This window comes from Pseudophryne corroboree, chromosome 10 (genome assembly GCF_028390025.1).
Source record: "Pseudophryne corroboree isolate aPseCor3 chromosome 10, aPseCor3.hap2, whole genome shotgun sequence".
NCBI classification, from domain to species: domain Eukaryota; kingdom Metazoa; phylum Chordata; class Amphibia; order Anura; family Myobatrachidae; genus Pseudophryne; species Pseudophryne corroboree.
In genome coordinates, this window is record NC_086453.1 from 376,479,601 (window position 1) to 376,503,163 (window position 23,563).

Genomic DNA, 23,563 nt, shown 5'->3' on the forward strand with positions numbered 1-23,563 from the left:
GTAATTCTCTGTGTTGCTGATGCTACACTAATGATGCGCGGTGTTCGGTCCGTCCTCACCATGCTATAGGTGCGCGCATATGGTGAATGCACACACAGGTAAATGACCCGGTGTATGGGCAGATATGCAGTAATGGGCAGGCCCGGGGGCCCCGGCTGAGAACAAAGGGACGCATTATCTCTGACTCCTATATTACTGCGCTGATCATAGAGGGAGGAATCTCAGCCCACCCCATGCAGACCCTCCGCTGTGCAGTCCAGCTGTCTGGCTGCACGGTGTCTGTATACATTTCGCCCATTACCCTACACGATGCTGACTTCTATGGCTGCAGTACATGTACAGGCTCCATAGCAACACACTCCCACGCCAGCATACATCATCCATGTATGTATACCGCCCTCTCCTGGTGCATCGGGAATTATGGATCGTTCCTTTTGTCCCGATGAGATGATTTTTCTGGTCTTGTTAGATTCTATCATAAGTATTAAACCGCTAGCACTGATTGGCCGTACTCTCCGTGTAGCCACTGGCGAACGCCATCCTGAGACAGTATATTAAGGGGTGATGTGTTGGAGAGAGGGACCTGTTCAGATCCCTCCTCTGTGTGTGGTCACATATGAGTGGGTGACCCTGATTTACATTTTTTGCTCTTTGTTTTGTTTATAGTAACATTTTATTTTTAAGAGAACTCCGTGATAGATTACCACAGTACAGTGACCCCCCAACTGGAGCAGTGATATATTAGATTGTATCTCAGGCTTTGATGCTGCCAAAGGTGAGACCTATCTGTATACAATCTGTGAGCAAGCCCTACCCACTTGATGACATCACTCATTTGTTTCGTCAAGGACGGTCTGTGGTTCTCCAGCTGTTATGAAACTACAAAGCCCATCGTGCAATGCCAACCACTGAATGCTGGGTGTTGTAGTTCCACAATGGCTTGAGTGCTATGGGTTGACCAAACCTTTCTTCCTCCAGAGCAAGATGGGGCTTTGGTTCCACCACAGCTGGTGTAATGTTAGTTGTGGTAAGAAGATCATAGGTATTGACTTGGTGGCTGATCGTTCTGTGGATGCGTTATGTGTTCCCAGTCCTGCGGAAGGGACTCTTGTCTCTGAGGTCTCGTCCAGTATGTGGCCAAACTGGACAATGGTCAATAATCCCTATTGTAGATAAATGTAGCTAGCAGTGTTTTCCCCGAGTGTACGTGTTTATTTCTAGGTTACAGAGAACCAGCGGTAACGCGTGAAGTTACGTGACACACTCTCAGTTTATACATAACGGATCTTTTGCTTCTCTCCGCAGAGCTGTACTACGACCGGGGGAATCACCACGAGTTTGTCTCCTTGGTGAAGGACCTGGCTCGCCCTGGAGAGATCTCGCAGTCCCAGAGCTTTGACTTTGAATTCACCCACGTGGAGAAGCCGTACGAGTCGTACACCGGCCAGAACGTGAAGCTACGGTTCGTGTCCTGTTACTGTGTTGCAAATGCTCCACGCGGAATATCTCCTGTAACAACGTTACTTAATCCGGTTGTGCGTTTGCTTCCATTTGTACACAGTGTATGGAGTTGTAACTACTCCCCCCTTGTGCCTGCAGGTATTTCTTACGTGCCACCCTCAGTCGCCGCCTCAATGATGTCGGCAAGGAGATGGATATCGTGGTTCACACGCTGAGTACCTACCCGGAGCTCAACTCCTCCATCAAGATGGAAGTGGGAATTGAAGACTGCCTGCACATCGAATTTGAGTACAACAAGTCCAAGTAGGTTTATCAGGGAACAAGCCTGTGCGAATGTTACCGGCTCGGTGAGCCTGCCGCTGGTGGCGGCAGCAAGGTCCTGTGCTGGTCCGAGCCTACAGCTGGTGGCGGCAGCCAGGTCGTGTGCTGCTCCGAGCCTACAGCTGGTGGCGGCAGCCAGGTCCTGTGCTGGTCCGAGCCTACAGCTGGTGGCGGCAGTCAGGTCCTGTGCTGGTCCGAGCCTACAGCTGGTGGCGGCAGCGAGGTCCTGTGCTGGTCCGAGCCTACAGCTGGTGGCCGCAGCCAGGTCCTGTGCTGGTCCGAGCCTACAGCTGGTGGCAGCAGCCAGGTCCTGTGCTGGTCCGAGCCTACAGCTGGTGGCGGCAGCCAGGTCGCGTGCTGGTCCGAGCCTACAGCTGGTGGCGGCAGCGAGGTCCTGTGCTGGTCCGAGCCTACAGCTGGTGGCCGCAGCCAGGTCCTGTGCTGGTCCGAGCCTACAGCTGGTGGCAGCAGCCAGGTCCTGTGCTGGTCCGAGCCTACAGCTGGTGGCAGCAGCCAGGTCCTGTGCTGGTCCGAGCCTACAGCTGGTGGCGGCAGCCAGGTCCTGTGCTGGTCCGAGCCTACAGCTGGTGGTGGCAGCCAGGTCCTGTGCTGGTCCAAGCCTACAGCTGGTGGCAGTAGCCAGGTCCTGTGCTGGTCCGAGCATACAGCTGGTGACAGTAGCCAGGTCCTGTGCTGGTCCAGTCTTCTGCTGAGGCCTCCGTTACCTGTTAGTTTCTGGTGAACTGATTGGATAGATATTTAAGTCGTCTCTTGCTCTGTGTGGTGCGTTCACAGATGTTAGTTACCTGGATCCGGGTCCAGTGTATTATTACAGTTCATGTATCTCACGGCATGTCAGGGAAAGGGAAAGATACAGCTGTGTCAATATTTTATTTTGTGGTAGTAATACAATAGACTATATCACAGTACGTGGACCAGTGAGAGTTGGGTAAATCATTGACACCGATAACGACAAGATGTGGTAGTAATGTTATTTAAAGCATTTTAACCATGTCGGCTAAATAACTTTAAACATGACGCTTTACGTTATAATGCCGACGCAGTTAAAAAAATAACACTACTACCGCGTCTGATTTCTCGACAGACTGTCGACGGCATCAGTGTTGTCCAGTCATACCAGACCTCTATCTGGTCCAGCAGCCTAATGCCTCCTTCTTCCCGTCTGTAGAATCCTGTGATATCATCCCGCTGGCGGGAGACAATACTCTGTAGGAACCTGAAGTCCACAGCCCAGAAGATGAGACACAGTACTAAGCCCCCAACCCCTTCTCTCCTGTCCTTCTAAAACATCTCAATTCCCATGATGTTGGTATAGGCCCCTGTGCAGGTAACTCTTTAGTATGTCCCCTGCGATGTGAGAGCTGTATTATCTGAGCGTTGCCTGGTTAGATCAGTACTACTCGGGGATGGTCAGTGAAGAGGGGGATCTGTGGTACTGAAGGGAAATTCTTCATGGTCCTCTGTGACATCACATATCCTGCCTCAGAGAGGAACCGACAACAGGCCCCTTCCTGTGCCAGAAGATGACAACCTGACTTGCACAATGCACAATACTCTTCCTCCTGCATGTAGACTGGATGACCAGATTTGCTGTACGTAGAGGAGGTTACACGTTTTGGAGCATCCCGTCCCCACCGCTAGGGATTCCCTCCCACCTTTTACACCAATTCCCACTGGTCCTTCGCTACGAGCCGGGCTACACTGGGTAGCTGGCCGAGGGCTTGCACTTGGAGACACTGGGCTCAATCTGTAGCAGCCAGAGAACGGGCTAGCGCTTGACGCTACTCTGGTGGTCACAGGATACAAGCGTCTTCAGGCAAATGGATGTTTATTGCTCAAAGGATATATCTTTACTATACATTTATTCGTGTTTCTACAGTTCTCCAACTGCACAGGAAATATAACTTGCTAAATTTTATTAACATTTCCTAACATTCTGAGGGGGTCATTCCGAGTTGATCGCTCGCTAGCAGTTTTTAGCAGCCGTGCAAACGCATTGTCGCCGCCCACTGGGGAGTGTATTTTCGCTTTGCAGAAGTGCGAACGCCTGTGCAGCAGAGCGGCTGCAAAATCTTTTTGTGCTAACAAGACCAGCCCTGTAGTTACTCTTTGTGTGCGATGATTCTAATGACGGAGGGATGGCTTTTGACGTCGCACACCCGCCCAGCCACGCCTGCGTTTTTTCTGCCAGGCCTGCGTTTCTCTAAGCACTCCCTGAAAACGGTCAGTTGACACCCAGAAACGCCCTTGATAAAGCTAAATATTTATCGTATATAATACCCTTTATGAGGTCTAAGAACACTGTACGCTATTTACGTATGAAGTACCGTAAGGGTACGCTAGTTGCGTAACAATCGCTTTGCCGTGATCGAGACGCTCAAGCGTCACGTTCACTCACGGCCAAGAGATCACAGGCAGGCACGTTATTGGCTGTTGACTAACGTAATGATTCGCTATAGCGTAGCGGACGCTCGGGACCACGAGGAGATCACCAGCGGCGCTGACGCTCACTATATTAAACCTTTGTATCTAAACCATAAACAGTGTATTGTGCAGTAAAACCTTAGTGTAATGTTAGAGTGTAAATGCAACACAGTATAACCTTATTACCTTAAAAGCTGTTTGAGCGTCACCGACGCTCTGAGAATACTAGACACTATAAGAAATACACTGATACCTGGGCTTAGGGTCCAACGCCTAATATGTATATATTTTGAATGATAAACTTGCAAAAGAATTAATACAAATACAAATCATACACTACAATATAACATAGACTACCTAACCAGATAACTACACAGGAAATACAATACAATTACTATTTAAAGGAAAATAAGAGAGAAAGAGGAGGAGAGGGAGAGAGAGAAATTGGCCCACAATAACAAGAAGATCAATATAGCTGCGGAGAAACACTTACGCACAAGGGGAAACGATCGCATGCGCCTCGATATCCAGCTCCCGATTATCAGCAATGAGAACCGTTGAAGAGAGTGAACTGGATATGGTCGGCCTGCCTATTTATGCCCCACACACAATACAATTCAATGGTCCCTACAATCTCATTGTTCATTGGACACAGGAATTCGGCTTCGCATTATAACAAAAGGTCATAGGTTGATTCATACAGGTGGGCTGTGACTGCTTCCAACTGTTCAGGTGGGTGGGATACTGAGTTTCCCGCCGCATGACTAAATAAGAACAAATAATAGTAAATGGACATAAACTTCTTATGTCCATAACTATTCGCATGAGCGATTAATCCGCTCCAAACCAACACCGGAATATTGCTATTTAAATACTCTTCCGATGGGTACCAAACACCACTGTATGACCCCTGTTAGACCCTTCGTACAATACAAAGAGGGATCTCTCTGTTCAGGAACATGCTATGTTAACTAAACTTTCAGAATCTATCAAAGGGACCATGATCTACAAAATACATTATTACTGAAAATATGTAACGATTGAGTCGCACGCTACGATCACATAAACTCTACCGTAAATACGCATACCGTGCGCCTGCGGGTGCCCGCGACTGTGAGTATGCGCACGCACGGGAGAGCGCACGCATGCGCAGCGCGGACCAGAATGAGGTGCAAATATGGCAGTGTGTATAGAGATATTTTTCTGACTTTGACAGTCCACCCTTTGGCAGTCAATAATAACTGCCACCTTCTAAAACATTTCAAAAGAGAAAAATATATGTCAGGGGTTAATACATTTACATGGTTGGGTAGGGGAGGAGAGGAGAAGGTAGGAAAAGGGTATGACCTAGTGAGATAGCAGAAGCATGTGTGTATGAATCCGTGCTTGGGGGTCATGTATCATCGTGCCGTACGTGTTTTAAATCAAGCTTCGAGGTATTGCGAAGTATACATGTGAATTCCTTCTTATCCCGTGGTACGGGTCTGTGGATGGGCTGTCAAACTTTACCGAGCTCTTTTCGGCTTTGGTTGTAACAAAATGGGGGAGCACATTTTAGTTGATGATACATGAATGGGGGAGATATGTGATTGCTGATATCTGTGCCTGTATTCCCTATCGACTATGTGTGTCATTACCTGAGGGTTGTAGAAATGAAGAAAAGACATAATTACGGTAAATGCGGTGGTATTCTATGTCAGGTAAATGTACATTCGTCGATTGAGGTCTTGTTTGGTGTCTGTTGAATGCAGTCTTCTTTGTGCTTTTGCCCATAAGGTGCGAGCAAAAGCTGTCAATGTCCATAGATTTACAAAAGTGTTGGGCTAGCGTAATTTTAAAATTTCTAGGGAAACTGGGGATCCATGGCATAGTTCATCAAAAATCTGTGTATCAGGTTGTCAAACTTCTTCTTTAATCCCTCTGTTGTCTGTATATCGGCTCATCAAATTCCTCGTCCAAGTGGGTCTTGTTACCTTGGAGAAAACGGAAAAACAGGTGAAAGAAACGGACCGTAGAAATCGCATTTTCATCACATCATTGTTTCTACATTTGGGTCATAAATCAAGTCCATTGGAATTACAGTTTCCTCACTCCTCAAACTCATTACCCTTGTACGATGTTTGCACTTCATTAAAGCCTGACCGCATCTAAATATCAATCCAATCGATATGACAACACCTAAGATACATAGGAGAAACTTCCCAACATCCATTATGACTCCTTGAGCCCATTCTCCTAAACCAGAAAACCAATTTCGCGGGTTCAACCATGACACCCAACCAGTCAGCTCATTACCTACAGCCGCAAGAGTGAGATTGTGTCTCCTGCGAAATTCCCACTTCAATTGGAGAATATCGTCCATCTTTTGGTCTATGACCTCGACCGGATCCTCGGTGCTATTCGTAATATATGTGCAACATTTCACGCCGTATTGTGTTGCCAGTGTGACACAATATCCGCCTGTCACTGCTGTGAGGTAGTTGAGAACCATTCTATGCTGTACCAGTTCTGTTTTGTAAGCCTGAAGTTCTCTTCCAGTATACCTAAACGTGTCATCATACATTTCAGTGATATTGTCTAACAAATTTGCGAGCGCCGATATGTATTTATAGTTCAGCACTCCTCTAGCGGTGCGGGTGAAATCTAACGCGATTAAGAATTGAATCCCGGTGGATTCACTTATCAGATCAGAGGCCGGATGCTCTGTCTTCTCTATCAGGTGCCTTTTAACAACGTGCTCGTAATGGGTGTGAGTATAAGGAGCTTGGGCACCACGGTGTATGTCTTTCATTTTGTCATGTGATACAGTCATTACTTCAGGCAGTACTTTTCCAATATAACACAATCCTTCAGAGTTTGGGGCAAGCCACTTGTACGCCTTTCTCCCGCATATGAAATATGCATCATCGGGGAGAACATATGGGACGGAGTAGGACATAACCATATTACACACCTTCCATGTGAAATCTCCTAACCCTAATTCTTCCATCTGCTTAGTACACGTATCAGGTTGTACGATATGTGCACAGTATCCTGGTGATACCTCTCCAACTCTAGTAATCCTATTTCCTAAGGTATACCTATACCGGAAAGATTTTCCTCTACTGGCTATGTGGCGTATAAGCTCTGTATCTGTAGGCATTCTATCTGCTCTATGCGAAAAGGTCATGGTTTGGTTGCTCCATGACACTTCCCAATTTCCCGGCTTTCGGGGATTGGAGATGTTAAAACATAATAGGGACCTATCCACATGGTATTGGTGGAGCTTCAAACTAGGAGGGCTGGAGATATTAAACCTCTTGTCCACCGGTCTCCCACCACTTAACTCAAGTACCTCCCCTAACGTTAAAGGAAATGGTACTAGCCCTGATTTTCTGTGACCTTGAGGTACTTGAGAGCATACCCAACAATCTGTTTTATTAAGCACACTACCCACTAAAGAGTGATAGTCACTCAAGGGATGCCGGTCCATATGGATATTAAAACTGGATTGGCATTTCTTAATACACCCATCCTCAATGACATTATCACAGAGCCTACAGATACAGTTTTCTTCAGCTAACAATCCTTAAAGGAAAATGTTTACAGATAACATGGCTGCTAGATCGTTTCCGGTACTCGCCTTTGCTTGGTGATTGGGTTGTTATTGGAAATTTACACCTCCATCTTTATCATCAGGACCTTTCTGGATCTCGACCTCACTGATACTCTCACCGAAACAGACTGCTCTGGTCAACATCATGGTCAACAGGAAAATCCATATCACAGTCTCTTGGGGCAAGTCCATCTTACAGGAGGAGAAAAGAAGAAATTTTGTAATGGGGGTACAAAAAATCAGTTTGAGGGGGAGAGAGACTTGTTACGATAATTAAGTTCTCTAGTCTTGTCGTTCTTCTTGTTCGGTTGTCATCTCAAAGGTGCTGTCTTTCAGTCTTCCAAACGAACATTCCGATGATGCAATATTCTTTCCAAATCAGCGATCTCTCTGTAAGGAGCAAAAATCTTGCATTACCATTTGTCTAACTGATGTGTGACATACCATCTTTAAATCATGAAAACATGTGAAAGAAGAGAGAAAACATCAAAAAAAACAAACGAGAGAGAGAACAATTTATATGCATGTGTATATTACTTGAATCAACAATAACCATCAATAGGAAAAGAGAAAAAAAACATTTTTCAAACATTTTAAAACATTGCCAGATCATCAGGCTGTCATATCCACATGTCTATTGGTTTCCTTGCGCAGTCCCTTCCCCACCAGCACCCCCATTACTCCACTCTCCCTGTATCTGGCCAGGATACCTTGATGTGGATAGGTCATGCTGAGGTTTGGTAGACTTCTGCAAAGACCAAGCGGATATGCAATGTTTGAGTCCTTACCACTAATCGTCAGAGATGGGGAGAGAGAAAGAGAGAAAAGAGAAAAAAAAAAAACATTTTCGCAAATACATTTACAACATTTCACCTGGTCATTCCTGTGTCTTCAGGGAATGACCTCCCAATTTATTAACCGTTACCTCAGGCTTACCATCAGTCGTATGATCACCATTCTTGACTACATATCATGGGTGTGGCTCAAAATTCTTCCTATGTGGTCCCTGATTGTAATTTGGTGTGTCATATTCATGCTCATTTTCATGTCTAGGGGGTCTATATACCTTGTGTGTGCTTCTAGGCCTGCAATCTCTTGCATAATGACCTTCCTTCTGGCAATTATAACAGACTTTCATATTTAAATTTTTCGCAGTGGTGTGGGGCTTTTGTTGGGGTGATCTTGTGGTTAGGGCCTGTATACTTGCTGCCATTAACTTGTTACTTAGTGATTCTCTGTATCGGGTGATATACTGATCATGATTAATGATGGCCTCTCTTAATGCGGCCACCGAGATATCTCTCCAGTCTGGGTTGGTGGTCTGTACCCTTGTACTTAATTCATCCTTTAAACCATTCATTAATACTTGAACCGCTATTTCTCTATGCTGTGTATTTGTCTCGATGTCTGTGATCCCAGTGTTTCTAGCCATTGCTTGCAGTGCTCGATTGAAATAATTAGAAATATTTTCCCCTTCGTTTTGTCTTATGGAGAAGATTTTGTTCCACTCGACAATGGCTGGGAAATATACTTCTAACTGTTGGTTGATCTGCTTAATACATTCCTGATTGTGTTCCTCCGTTTGAGGTACCTCCGTGTCTAATTTACAATCAGTAATGAATTTTTCAGGGTCAACACTGGAGGGCAAACATGTCCTCAGCACTGCTCGCCACCCTTTGTTGGTGGGTTCTGTGGAGTTTCCTAGTTCTTTAACAAATCTTTGACAGGCTACTAGATTTTTCCTAGGATCAGGGAATTCAGACATAATTGATCTCAATTCGGTCCGGGACCAGAGACAGCGCATTGCACTATCCTTGACGGGAATGATTCCCTGATCGTCAGTCTTCCCATTGGGGACTGCAATCACCCTGACCGGATCAAACTCCGCTACGTCATCTTGTGTTGGTCTTACAATATGTGGTACATCTGTTTGTGCGTGATATGAAACATTGTACGTACCTGTGGACACGACCTCACCTGACCCTCCGTTAGGGGGTTTGATTATTGCCTTTACCGATTTGGTCGCGTCCACCTGGATGTCTTGTAGGATGGCTTCTGGAAGAGGTGCCGACATTGTTCTGGGCTCACTTTCTTGTTTGTATTCCTGAGGGAAGTTTGACATGGGGTGCAACTTGCATAGGTTAATAGTTGTACATTCAACAGTATTACATTTATCAATGCTACATTTATTACACTTATTCTTATCATCTATACTACAGTTGCTAAGAGCGTTTTTATTGTTTACCCCTGTGCTTTTCTCCGCAACCATAATCCTCTCCATCGCCATGTCTCTTCTCTCAAGATAAGAGTCAGATAAGTCAATTAAATCTCTTTGCAATTCACTTTCCTGTTGCCATAACTGCAAATAATCATAATGTTTGATTCGTCTCTTTGTTGGTTCAATGAGACCTATCCTTCTCCTTAAATTCAGTAACACTTTTGGGCTAAAGCTACCTATATTTGGGAACTTCTCCCCATCATGTACTGTCATTCTCTCCCATTCATCACATAATACTTCTGTGTGACTTCCGTACTTCTCACACATTACGTACCTTGCCGACCCAACGGGCCGGTTTACGGAATCAACCCGAACCGAGGTTGATCGCCTCCTTCCTGAACAACTGGCCCCCATTATTTGCAGGTGTTACGGACCCTTACAAAAAACCGAGAGGTTCACGATAGGTTGACGGTAAGGTTTACCGAGCACCTTACTCACTCTGCCCACGCCGACCAATGCGACCTGATCACACCGACATGGTGCTGGCGCACTCGACACAGGGCACCCTATAAACCTCTATTTACTGGAACATGCGAGGGTTATCCGAAGAACACTTACTCTTTCCAGTAACTATTGGTTGTTGGACAATTCCTGAGTGACCAGCGAACTTCCCTTCAGAAAATAAAAAATTACACAAATCACGTCAGAATGTACAAATAGCGTTTATGACCCGTGGTACGTAAATGGTACTGGTCAGGTTTACTAATTTGCACACAATTACGTGCGGTACAATCGTTCAGCACATAAGCAACTAATCTTATGTACGGAGCGACCAGTGGAATCGAAAATTGCGGCTGCGAATTCCTTCAGCAAGAGCTTGTATGGCCTATATGGGTGTTGCACCAACCTTTTTGGGCGTAGTGCCTGTGGACTGTATAGCGGACTTCCTTGTCTGCTGTACCTGAACCTGCTGGCCTGCTATGACCTCCTGGTCTGTTACAGTATGACCTCCTGGTCTGTTACCGTATGACCTCCTGGTCCGCTATACTCTAATGCTCAATTTTATGTTTAACCAAGGATGCCTCCCTAGCCACCGTGCATGTCACTTACACGTATGTTCTCACGAGTACTCAGTGATTTCTTTTGGTTCAACCTCAAAATTGTATAAATGACAAAAAAACACTCACTCACCACATGTACACTTTTGTTTCTATCTCTATTTCTGCGCAGAAATTTCTCTTTAGACCAGATGTGTTACAAATTAGGAGAAGGATCTATTAATTTAAATTTCGAATGTTAAAATAAATTTGCGCTATTTATCGCCTGTTGCGTTATTTATCTCTCACCTGTAAAAATAACACTTGCGATTTGAGTTACGTGGGCGTACACGGACGCTCCGTTGCGTAATGTACGCTGCGTGCGTCGGTCCTTGGGTTGCGTACGCAAGTCTCAGTCCTTTAGAGACACGTGTACGCACAGCAAAGATCCACCGTAACACAATTTATATGTTTATCAATGTAGATGATCCTTTATCATCTACCCCGTACCACACTGACTCCGCCTTGTCTCTCAGGCAAAGCTGTGTTTATCTATACTTTAACTATATTACCTTTTCACTCTTACACTAAAATAGCGGCAAATCTCTCTTTAACACGTTTTATCAATTATATATATATAAAAAAATTTAATTTAATGGCAAACAGGAGAGTGATATACGAAAATACACAAATGAAAAGAAATGCAGATATGCGTGCGTGTGTATGCAAGACAGAAAAAAAAATAAACAGTTTTAAAAGACACTAACGTTTTGTTCTTACCTCCGGTCCCGGATTCCTTCAGCACTCTTTACTTAAGCGAAGCAGACGCTTATCCCGACAGCACTACGAGGAATATAACCTCCCGCCCTTTGCTGATGGATAATGTCTGCTATATCTACCTAGTGCAGATATGTGAAGGACGGGCGAGCCCCCAATTGATAAAGCTAAATATTTATCGTATATAATACCCTTTATGAGGTCTAAGAACACTGTACGCTATTTACGTATGAAGTACCGTAAGGGTACGCTAGTTGCGTAACAATCGCTTTGCCGTGATCGAGACGCTCAAGCGTCACGTTCACTCACGGCCAAGAGATCACAGGCAGGCACGTTATTGGCTGTTGACTAACGTAATGATTCGCTATAGCGTAGCGGACGCTCGGGACCACGAGGAGATCACCAGCGGCGCTGACGCTCACTATATTAAACCTTTGTATCTAAACCATAAACAGTGTATTGTGCAGTAAAACCTTAGTGTAATGTTAGAGTGTAAATGCAACACAGTATAACCTTATTACCTTAAAAGCTGTTTGAGCGTCACCGACGCTCTGAGAATACTAGACACTATAAGAAATACACTGATACCTGGGCTTAGGGTCCAACGCCTAATATGTATATATTTTGAATGATAAACTTGCAAAAGAATTAATACAAATACAAATCATACACTACAATATAACATAGACTACCTAACCAGATAACTACACAGGAAATACAATACAATTACTATTTAAAGGAAAATGAGAGAAAGAGGAGGAGAGGGAGAGAGAGAAATTGGCCCACAATAACAAGAAGATCAATATAGCTGCGGAGAAACACTTACGCACAAGGGGAAACGATCGCATGCGCCTCGATATCCAGCTCCCGATTATCAGCAATGAGAACCGTTGAAGAGAGTGAACTGGATATGGTCGGCCTGCCTATTTATGCCCCACACACAATACAATTCAATGGTCCCTACAATCTCATTGTTCATTGGACACAGGAATTCGGCTTTGCATTATAACAAAAGGTCATAGGTTGATTCATACAGGTGGGCTGTGACTGCTTCCAACTGTTCAGGTGGGTGGGATATTGAGTTTCCCGCCGCATGACTAAATAAGAACAAATAATAGTAAATGGACATAAACTTCTTATGTCCATAACTATTCGCATGAGCGATTAATCCGCTCCAAACCAACACCGGAATATTGCTATTTAAATACTCTTCCGATGGGTACCAAACACCACTGTATGACCCCTGTTAGACCCTTCGTACAATACAAAGAGGGATCTCTCTGTTCAGGAACATGCTATGTTAACTAAACTTTCAGAATCTATCAAAGGGACCATGATCTACAAAATACATTATTACTGAAAATATGTAACGATTGAGTCGCACGCTACGATCACATAAACTCTACCGTAAATACGCATACCGTGCGCCTGCGGGTGCCCGCGACTGTGAGTATGCGCACGCACGGGAGAGCGCACGCATGCGCAGCGCGGACCAGAATGAGGTGCAAATATGGCAGTGTGTATAGAGATATTTTTCTGACTTTGACACCCTCTTTCTGTCAATCTCCTTGCGGCCGGGTGTGCGACTGGAATCGTCGCTAGAACCAGTGCAAAACCACAACGGACTTTGTAGCGGTACGACGCGCGTGCGCATTGCGGTGCATACGCATGCGCAGATTAGCCGTTTTTTTCACTGATCGATGCGCAGCGAACAACGGCAGCTAGCGATCAACTCGGAATGACCCCCAAAGTTCTTTTCAAAACAATGTTTCTGTAGTCCCAGCACCCAGCTCTAAGAGCTTACTGCCTCTATGGCGCAGCCACCAGAAACCGCTGTGACGCCGCAGCCAGCTGTACGCACTACGTCATTCCATATTTAGTGCATAGCGCCAATATTTCCCTTTAATGGCGCCGCAGCAGGAAGGTTTATGCAGTGGTGGCCATCTTGGCTGCATGCCCTGAGTCCCCGGCCACACTGCCCATACCTCATCACCCACAATATACCCAGGTCCATGAAATATCCACTGGAAATTGAGGAGAGTTGTTGTCACAATGGTTTCTCTCTCCGCTTTCTTACAGGTATCACCTCAAAGATGTCATCGTTGGCAAAATCTACTTCCTCCTGGTACGGATCAAGATCAAACACATGGAGATCGATATCATTAAACGAGAAACCACAGGGACTGGGCCAAATGTTTACCACGAAAATGACACCATAGCCAAGTACGAAATCATGGACGGAGCCCCTGTGAGAGGTCAGGAGGGAGAATGACACTGGGCTTTGTAATTCACCTCATTTCATTGTTCTGGTAGCTTATTATTCTGTCCACCGAAGTGTCAGCAACCGCTCCCCTTACCGTCCCGGCAACCGCTCCCCTTACCGTCCCGGCAACCGCTCCCCTTACCGTGCCTGCAACCGCTCCCCTTACCGTCCCGGCACCGCTCCCCTTACCGTCCCGGCAACCGCTCCCCTTACCGTCCCGGCAACCGCTCCCCTTACCGTGCCTGCAACCGCTCCCCTTACCGTCCCGGCACCGCTCCCCTTACCGTGCCTGCAACCGCTCCCCTAACCGTGCCTGCAACCACTCCCCTAACCGTCCCGGCAACCGCTCCCCTTACCGTCCCGGCACCGCTCCCCTTACCGTGCCTGCAACCGCTCCCCTTACCGCCCCGGCAACCGCTCCCCTTACCGTCCCGGCAACCGCTCCCCTTACCGCCCCGGCAACCGCTCCCCTTACCACCCCAGCAATCTTACTGGACACTTTTTAGTGTAGATATTGGGTGCTCATTTGCAGTGTAATATACTTCAGTCATCATACGTATGAGATGTCACTACTGGTCAACACGCTGCCACGCAAAATGATACAAAGAAGAATACTGCTCCTTCAGTACATATTTTATTAATAAAACAAAACCAAGAAACTTCCTGGTAAATTATTATCTTTATTAAGGATAAGTCAATGCTAGGAGCAGTCTATTCATTCACTATAACTAGTGACATCACTGAGAGTGCAGCCTATACAGACACTAGGAACCAGTGACATCACTGAGAGTGCAGCCTATCCAGTCACTAGGAGCCAGTGACATCACTGAGAGTGCAGCCTACCCAGTCACTAGGAATCAGATACATCACTGAGAGTGCAGCCTAGCCATTCAAAAGTTACCAGTGACATCACTGACAGTGCAGCCTGTCCATTCAATAGTTACCAGTGACATTACTGAGTGTGCAGCCTATCCAGTCACTAGGAACCATTACATCACTGAGGGTGCAGCCTATCCAGTCACTAGGAGCCAGTGACATCACTGAGGGTACAGCCTATCCAGTCACTAGGAGCCAGTGACATCACTGAGGGTGCAGCCTATCCAGTCACTATACTGAATTGATAGACTGTGTTCCTATTAATAATGGATACAGCTGAACAGTTTGCTTCTATGTGGGGATGACTGATTACATTTCCTATAATGAATGTATATCTTCCTCTGTACTGCATTGCATAACGCATGTATTCAGCATCAGAGACTGTGACTGCCCAGTATAACGTTTGCTGTTTCCTGTAGGTGAGTCCATTCCAATCCGGCTGTTCCTTGCAGGATATGAGCTGACACCGACCATGAGGGACATTAACAAGAAGTTCAGTGTGCGCTATTACCTCAACCTAGTGCTGATAGACGAGGAGGAGAGACGCTACTTTAAACAGCAGGTGAGTCACAGACTGAGAGTTATATAGTGGGAGGAGCAGGGTCCCCAGCAGCACAGAGTATATCAGGAGATGAGTGATGTGTCAGTGAGGACAGGGCTGCATGTGACAGGGGCAGTGACATGATATGAGGAGGGGAATGGAGGCAGCAGGAACCACATACTGATAGTTATATAGTGGAAGGAGCAGGGTCCCCAGCAGCACAGAGTATATCAGGAGATGAGTGATGTGTCAGTGAGGACAGGGCTGCATGTGACAGGGGCAGTGACATGATGTGAGGAGGGGAATGGAGGCAGCAGGAAGCCACAGACTGAGAGTTATATAGTGGGAGGAGCAGGGTCCTCGGCAGCACAGAGTATATCAGGAGATGAGTGATGTGTCAGTGAGGACATGGCTGCATGTGACAGGGGCAGTGACATGATGTGAGGAGGGGAATGGAGGCAGCAGGAAGCCACAGACAGAGTTATATAGTGGGAGGAGCAGGGTCTCCAGCAGCACAGAGTATGTCAGGAGATGAGTGATGTGTCAGTGAGGGCAGGGCTGCATGTGACAGGGGCAGTGACATGATGTGAGGAGGGGAATGGAGGCAGCAGGAAGCCACAGACTGAGAGTTATATAGTGGTAGAAGCAGCGTCCCCCAGCAGCACAGAGTATATCAGGAGATGAGTGATGTGTCAGTGAGGACAGGGCTGCATGTGATATGATGTGAGGAGGGGAATGGAGGCAGCAGGAAGCCACAGACTGAGAGTTATATAGTGGGAGGAGCAGGGTCCCTAGCAGCACAGAGTATACCAGGAGATGAGTGATGTGTCAGTGAGGACAGGGCTGCATGTGACAGGGGCAGTGACATGATGTGAGGAGGGGAATGGAGGAAGCAGGAAGTCACAGACTGAGAGTTATATAGTGGGAGGAGCAGGGTCCCCAGCAGCACAGAGTATATCAGGAGACGAGTGATGTGTCAGTGAGGACAGAGCTGCATGTGACAGGGGCAGTGACATGATATGAGGAGGGGAATGGAGGCAGCAGGAAGCCACAGACTGAGAGTTATATAGTGGGAGGAGCAGGGTCCCCAGCAGCACAGAGTATATCAGGAGATGAGTGATGTGTCTGAGGACAGAGCTGCATGTGACAGGGGCAGTGACATGATGTGAGGAGGGGAATGGAGGCAGCAGGAAGCCACAGACTGAGAGTTATATAGTGGTAGAAGCAGCGTCCCCCAGCAGCACAGAGTATATCAGGAGATGAGTGATGTGTCAGTGAGGACAGGGCTGCATGTGACAGGGGCAGTGACATGATGTGAGGAGGGGAATGGAGGCAGCAGGAAGCCACAGACTGAGAGTTATATAGTGGGAGGAGCAGGGTCCCCAACAGCACAGAGTATACCAGGAGATGAGTGATGTGTCAGTGAGGACAGGGCTGCATATGACAGGGGCAGTGACATGATGTGAGGAGGGGAATGGAGGCAGCAGGAAGCCACAGACTGAGAGTTATATAGTAAGAGGAGCAGGGTCCTCCAGCAGCACAGAGTATATCAGGAGATGAGTGATGTGTCAGTGAGGACAGGGCTGCATATGACAGGGGCAGTGACATGATGTGAGGAGGGGAATGGAGGCAGCTGGAAGCCACAGACTGATAGTTATATAGTGGGAGGAGCAGGGTCTCCAGCAGCACAGAGTATGTCAGGAGATGAGTGATGTGTCAGTGAGGGCAGGGCTGCATGTGACAGGGGCAGTGACATGATGTGAGGAGGGGAATGGAGGCAGCAGGAAGCCACAGACTGAGAGTTATATAGTGGTAGAAGCAGCGTCCCCCAGCAGCACAGAGTATATCAGGAGATGAGTGATGTGTCAGTGAGGACAGGGCTGCATGTGATATGATGTGAGGAGGGGAATGGAGGCAGCAGGAAGCCACAGACTGAGAGTTATATAGTGGGAGGAGCAGGGTCCCCAGCAGCACAGAGTATATCAGGAGATGAGTGATGTGTCTGAGGACAGAGCTGCATGTGACAGGGGCAGTGACATGATGTGAGGAGGGGAATGGAGGCAGCAGGAAGCCACAGACTGAGAGTTATATAGTGGTAGAAGCAGCGTCCCCCAGCAGCACAGAGTATATCAGGAGATGAGTTATATAGTGGGAGGAGCAGGGTCCCCAGCAGCACAGAGTATATCAGGAGATGAGTGATGTGTCAGTGAGGACAGAGCTGCATGTGACAGGGGCAGTGACATGATATGAGGAGGGTAATGGAGGCAGCAGGAAGCCACAGGCTGAGAGTTATATAGTGGGAGGAGCAGGGTCCCCAGCAGCACAGAGTATATCAGGAGATGAGGGATGTGTCAGTGAGGACAGGGCTGCATGTGACAGGGGCAGTGACATGATGTGAGGAGGGGAATGGAGGCAGCAGGAAGCCACAGACTGAGAGTTATATAGTGGGAGGAGCAGGGTCCCCAGCAGCACAGAGTATATCAGGAGATGAGTGATGTGTCAGTGAGGACAGGGCTGCATGTGACAGGGGCAGTGACATGATGTGAGGAGGGGAATGGAGGCAGCAGGAAGCCACAGACTGAGAGTTATATAGTGGGAGGAGCAGGGTCCCCAGCAGCACAGAGTATATCAGGAGATGAGGGATGTGTCAGTGAGGACAGGGCTGCATGTGACAGGGGCAGTGACATGATGTGAGGAGGGGAATGGAGGCAGCAGGAAGCCACAGACTGAGAGTTATATAGTGGGAGGAGCAGGGTCCCCAGCAGCACAGAGTATATCAGGAGATGAGTGATGTGTCAGTGAGGACAGGGCAGCATGTGACAGGGGCAGTGACATGATATGAGGAGGGGAATGGCGGCAGCAGGAAGCCACAGACTGAGAGTTATATAGTGGGAGGAGCAGGGACCCCCAGCAGCACAGAGTATATCAGGAGATGAGTGATGTAATAGTGAGGACAGGGCTGCATGTGACAGGGGCAGTGACATGATGTGAGGAGGGGAATGGAGGCAGCAGGAAGCCACAGACTGAGAGTTATATAGTGGGAGGAGCAGGGTCCCCAGCAGCACAGAGTATATCAGGAGATGAGTGATGTGTCAGTGAGGACAGGGCTGCATGTGACAGGGGCAGTGACATGATATGAGGAGGGGAATGGAGGCAGCTGGAAGCCACAGACAGAGTTCTCCCGCATAGAGCTTTATATCACAAAAGCTCCACCACTTTTTATTTTCTGAATAATTAAAAAAATATAAAGCACCTATGACTTCAGCCATTAGATGGCAGTAGAGTCACATTTAAAACATACAATAATAATTATGATAAAATAAATCTATGAGTAATAGGTCAGGGCTCAAGAATTTAATTGATTAGGACAAGAACAGAAACGTATTCAAAGACAGCGCATGAGCATTTCATGGACACCAGCCCTGAGGCTTTGCCCAAGTTAGAAAAATGGAGCAATTCCCAATATTCTGGAATTCCTCTGCAGGATTATGGCCTGGTCGGGGGGATCCTTGCTCAACCCTGTTATAGCCCCATCACGATACCCTGTGGGTGGGGTAGGCCCCGACATGAGGATCAGTGTTACACTTTTTAGCACCTTTATTGTAAAGCTGACTGTGAACCTGCAGCCACTGACCTGAAACCTCCGGCTAACACCCTCTCTCCCCCCTTCTGTCTCCTTCCAGGAGGTGGTCTTATGGCGTAAAGGAGACATTGTGAGAAAGAGTATGTCTCACCAGGCGGCCATCGCCTCTCAGCGATTCGAGGGGAGTCACCCAGAGAGCCGACCGCAACACAGCGCAGCAGCCGCCGGAGAGCCGGACAATGAGTGACTACCTGTCCAGCAACAGACCGAGTCTCCAGTGACTATATGCACAGAGACTGGAACTTTCCCCACCCACCTCTTCACCACCTGTGCTAACGTGGACTCTCAGTGGGACAAGCCTGCGGAGGGAAGAAGCCAGCTTCACATACCGGGCCGGCTGTCCATTCCTGTAGCTGCTACTTGACATTCAGTGATATGGGGGAGAGGAGCAGGGACTGGCCCCTTTTAGCCCTTTCCGTTGATAATTTTTATGCTCTCTTTGCCTTTTTATTGTCACAGGCAGTTCCGCTATAGAATCCCAATCCACAAACATCTGGACGGAAAGCCAAAGGATTGGCCTTTTCACAGACGGATCTTGTGCATGGGAAATGCCCTCTTCACCTTGTGGTTGTACAGTTAGCGCTGTCTTCAGCTGTCGGTGCCAGCACCGGACCTACCTTTTCCATTCCAAGCGTCTCTCCCTGTCCGCCTCTGACCACTAGGGGCAGCAACACATGCATGACCCGCTTCCTTTCATACAGAGCGCTGTTGGGATGTGATCTGATTTTTGCAAAGGGAGAAATAGTTTTACATTCACACCCCCCACCCCCCCCACACACACCACCCCCACACACTCATACTAAATTGCATCTGAAGGACTCGTAATGGACAACATTTCAGAATAAAAAAAGAAAAAATTGCAATTATAACCAGCTACTTAGAGGAAAGGTAACATTACAATAGATAAAGCTGCTACAGTCTCCACTATTATAGTGATATATAGTGCAATGCACTAGTAATACTGCTGACAGACTGCCTTAGGCACGCGTGTTGCCAGTTACTGATGGCACGTGAGCGATTAGTGGTAGATCCTGTGTGATTTTTAATTTTAACAGTAGCGAGCATGGTGATCTGGGTAAGGATCCGTTACCTGGTGAGCACCTATGAGTGCTCTGTGCGGAATCTCATGTTTTCCGGAATACACAGACCCAGACAAGATCTTATATCTTTTACTAATAAACACCTGATAAACCGGGCCCTGCTAGTCTCACCGAATGCAGGTGAAGTTTTTGTTTTTCTTCTACAGATAAAATTCTCACCACTGGGTACCACTTAAGCTATATATAAACCTGGACTTTATATTCCTGGATATTTAAAGAGCGGACAGAGGCGACTTTGTAACCAGCTGTTGCCGCACAGTTTCGGCTCTTCCCAGCTGTCCAGAACATATGTATGTATATTCCTTAACTCGCAACATTCAGATATCTGTGACCTGTGGCTTGTACAAATATATTCACTGTAACTCATAGTTTATCAGTGGTATATCCTCAAAGCAGCCCTATAAAGGGACCCTTCTCTTCCGTACAGATGGAACAGGCGCTGTTCAATTTGCGGTTTTCTGCTGCTCGTATTAAAGTGTTGTTGTCCGCGCAAGGGGGAGGGGGGATGTTCAATGGGGACAGCCAGTACGAATGACCGTGCTCCATACTGGATCGCCAGGAGCTATGTGTCACAGTGATGTCACTGGTGCCTAGCGTACAGAGAGAGACTGCAGCCTCAAGATGATTAGTTGAGGCCACAAAATCGCCTTTCCTCATTTGTCACCATTGAAATTGATAAGCTGCGTTCTCACGGAAATTGGCACAACGCAGTACAGCCAACTGCGCCGTGTCGGCAACATCAGTATTTTCTAAACCACCATATTAAAAAATTTTTTGTTTTTTTTGCTTTAATCCCTGGAAAGATGTGTTCCACAGTACTTCAGCTCTATACCAAGCTTAGCCATTTGGTAAACGTATATATAAGTATATATATTTATTAGGTGATGTATTCGTTCGTAAGAGACTGCACTTTTAACAGATGGGTGTCCTCAGATACCACAATTAGATTGTAAGCTCTTGGGAGCAGGGCGAGTTATGCCTGCGCTGCATGTTGGTAGCGCAATGAAATACCTTTTTTTTTTCTCATCATTTTACACATTGAAGCTCCACAGAGATCGATATGGACAAATGAAATCCATTCCGTTTGCAGTGTTTTCATGTCTTATTTCATTGTGTTTTTAAATGTCTTTTTTTCATTGTTTTTATTAGTCTCGGATTAAACAGTCGCCTCAGACGAGAAGCCGGTGTATTTATTCACCAGGTATAGAAGGGGTCTGTCCGTTTTGTATAAATAGGGGGCACTGTAATCCTCAGAGGCATGCGCAGATTTCACAGTGGTCTTTCCGTGGCTGGGGTGTATACCGGGCATAGCTTCCGAGTGAGGTGGGAAACGGCTGACCCTGCTTCGGTAAAGCGGACCTCTCTGGTGGGGGGTGATGGCAGAAGGGGTCACCTGTGACTAGGGCAGTGATAGGCTGAACTCTTTGCAGTTTCCCAGATGTGTCATTGTGCAACAATGACCAATGAATTCTTAGAAGGGGCTGGGGAGGACCCTAGCAGTAATAGTACCAGTTGGTACCAATGACAAAATTAGAGGTTATCAAATGACTTTCTGAGAATTAGTAATGTTACAGCCAGGGGGGGGGGGGGGTCATTCTGAGTTGATCACTCGATAGCAGTTTTTCTTTTTCATCCACTAGGGGTCACTGGAGTACTATTGGGATATGGACGGTTTCCGTAGGAACAAGGCACTGAATATTAAAATTTAGAACTCTCCTCCCCTCCATATCCCAGAGTACCTCAGTGTTTTTTCTGTGCTTCTCGTAGCAACAGGGCTTGTGTGGAGCTTAACCACACTACTTTGAATATTTTTATTTTTAATTTTTTTTTCTTTCTACTTTTACATTTTTTGCTCACAGCATATCCCTTCCCAGTTTCTGTAAAAACTTGGGTCCGGGATAGTGCCGCTGCACGGAGCAGCGCATGGCGTGTCGGTCCTCACAAAGAGCACCCTCACAGCCACACGCAGCACATTCCCTGACTGCTGCTACAGCTGGACGGAGCTTACAGATAGAAGCCCCGTCACAGCCTCCGCCTCTGGAGTCAGGTATGCTTGGGGTACGGGGCGGTCAGCGCACGCTGCCGCCCCGCTGTGGGGGGGCACTGGTCACTGACGCCGCTCTCACTGCGCCCGCACCCGCCTCTCCTGACAGGCAGCCCCGGCAACCGCTCCGAGCAGCGCCGCCTCCACCGCTGAGACCCGCCGGCCGCCGCTCACACCCGCCGGCCGCCGTGCTCACCCGCTGCTCACACCCGCTGGCCGCCGCTGTAGGACCGCGCTCCATTACAGCGCTCCCTGCACCCTGATTGCGCTGGGAGTGAGATACTCGCGCCCCGGTAATTCCCGCTCAGACAGCGGTACACGGGCCACGGGGAAGGGAGCAGAAGGGGGGGGGAGATGACATTAGCGGAGGGCTGCATAAGGGTGGTGACATTGCTGAAATAGGCTGTTAAGCCTATATTACAGGTTTGGCTGCACTTGTTACATATACCCTGCACTGTGAGGCATGGTGGCCATTTTAATCTTGCTTCCTGTCTTCCAGTTTGTGATTCCAGAACGTTCCTGTACTACATCTCTACTCCACCGGAGGCGCAGGGCTGTTGGTGGGAATTTGGGATTAGTTTCATATAGTACTGGCCACGTGCACTACACTTTGCCAGATATAGATATATAGAGACACCTTAGTACTATTTACTGAGTCGTGCATGTTGTCTGTCTTTGTATGTTGTATTGTCTGTCTGAATAATGAGTAAGCCACCGGCAAAACCAAAAAAACACTGCCATGTCTGTGACAGTGTGTTACCGGATGGTTCTACCACATGCGCAGTATGTTTTGTGGATTCAGCTACGAATACAATCTCTGCTCCGCTGTCTAAGCCGGTTTCATCCCCGGACCCTCCATGGGCTATGCTAGCAGATGTCATGGCTGGATTGCAATCAGAATTGGCCGCCGCTCGACAGGAGCGGGAAGCGGCAAGATCTGAGTCTAGGGTGAGACCGCTAGGACTACCGGAGGGGTCTCAGCCTTGCCAACAGTCTAAGTCCATTTTGGGTAGTAAGGATAAATTTACTTTGTCTTATGATTTACCAGTTTCTGCTATGTTACAATCTGATGATGCTATGCTAGACCTCACTGCGCAAGATGACGGTGAGGAGGGCGAAGTAGACCAGCAGTCCGATAGTGAAGATTTTGACAGCCCAGGCATTGATAATCTCATCAGAGCGGTGCGTCAGTCTCTGAGGTTTGCAGAATCTGAGGAGCCTCTGACAAATGAAGTCGTCTTT

The 23,563-nt window shown here is 47.3% G+C and overlaps 1 protein-coding gene across 1 annotated transcript in view; it reads left to right on the forward strand.

Moving 5' to 3' along the window:
- VPS26B (VPS26 retromer complex component B) overlaps positions 1-21,451 on the forward strand; it is a 51,664-nt gene extending 30,213 nt beyond the window's left edge. The window contains exons 2-6 of the mRNA XM_063943790.1: positions 1,306-1,462; positions 1,600-1,764; positions 13,934-14,109; positions 15,413-15,555; positions 19,218-21,451. Coding sequence (XP_063799860.1) covers positions 1,306-1,462; positions 1,600-1,764; positions 13,934-14,109; positions 15,413-15,555; positions 19,218-19,364 — 788 coding nt within the window. The 3' untranslated portion in view covers positions 19,365-21,451. The remainder of the gene's footprint in view (positions 1-1,305; positions 1,463-1,599; positions 1,765-13,933; positions 14,110-15,412; positions 15,556-19,217) is intronic.
- Positions 21,452-23,563: the final 2,112 nt, after the last annotated feature.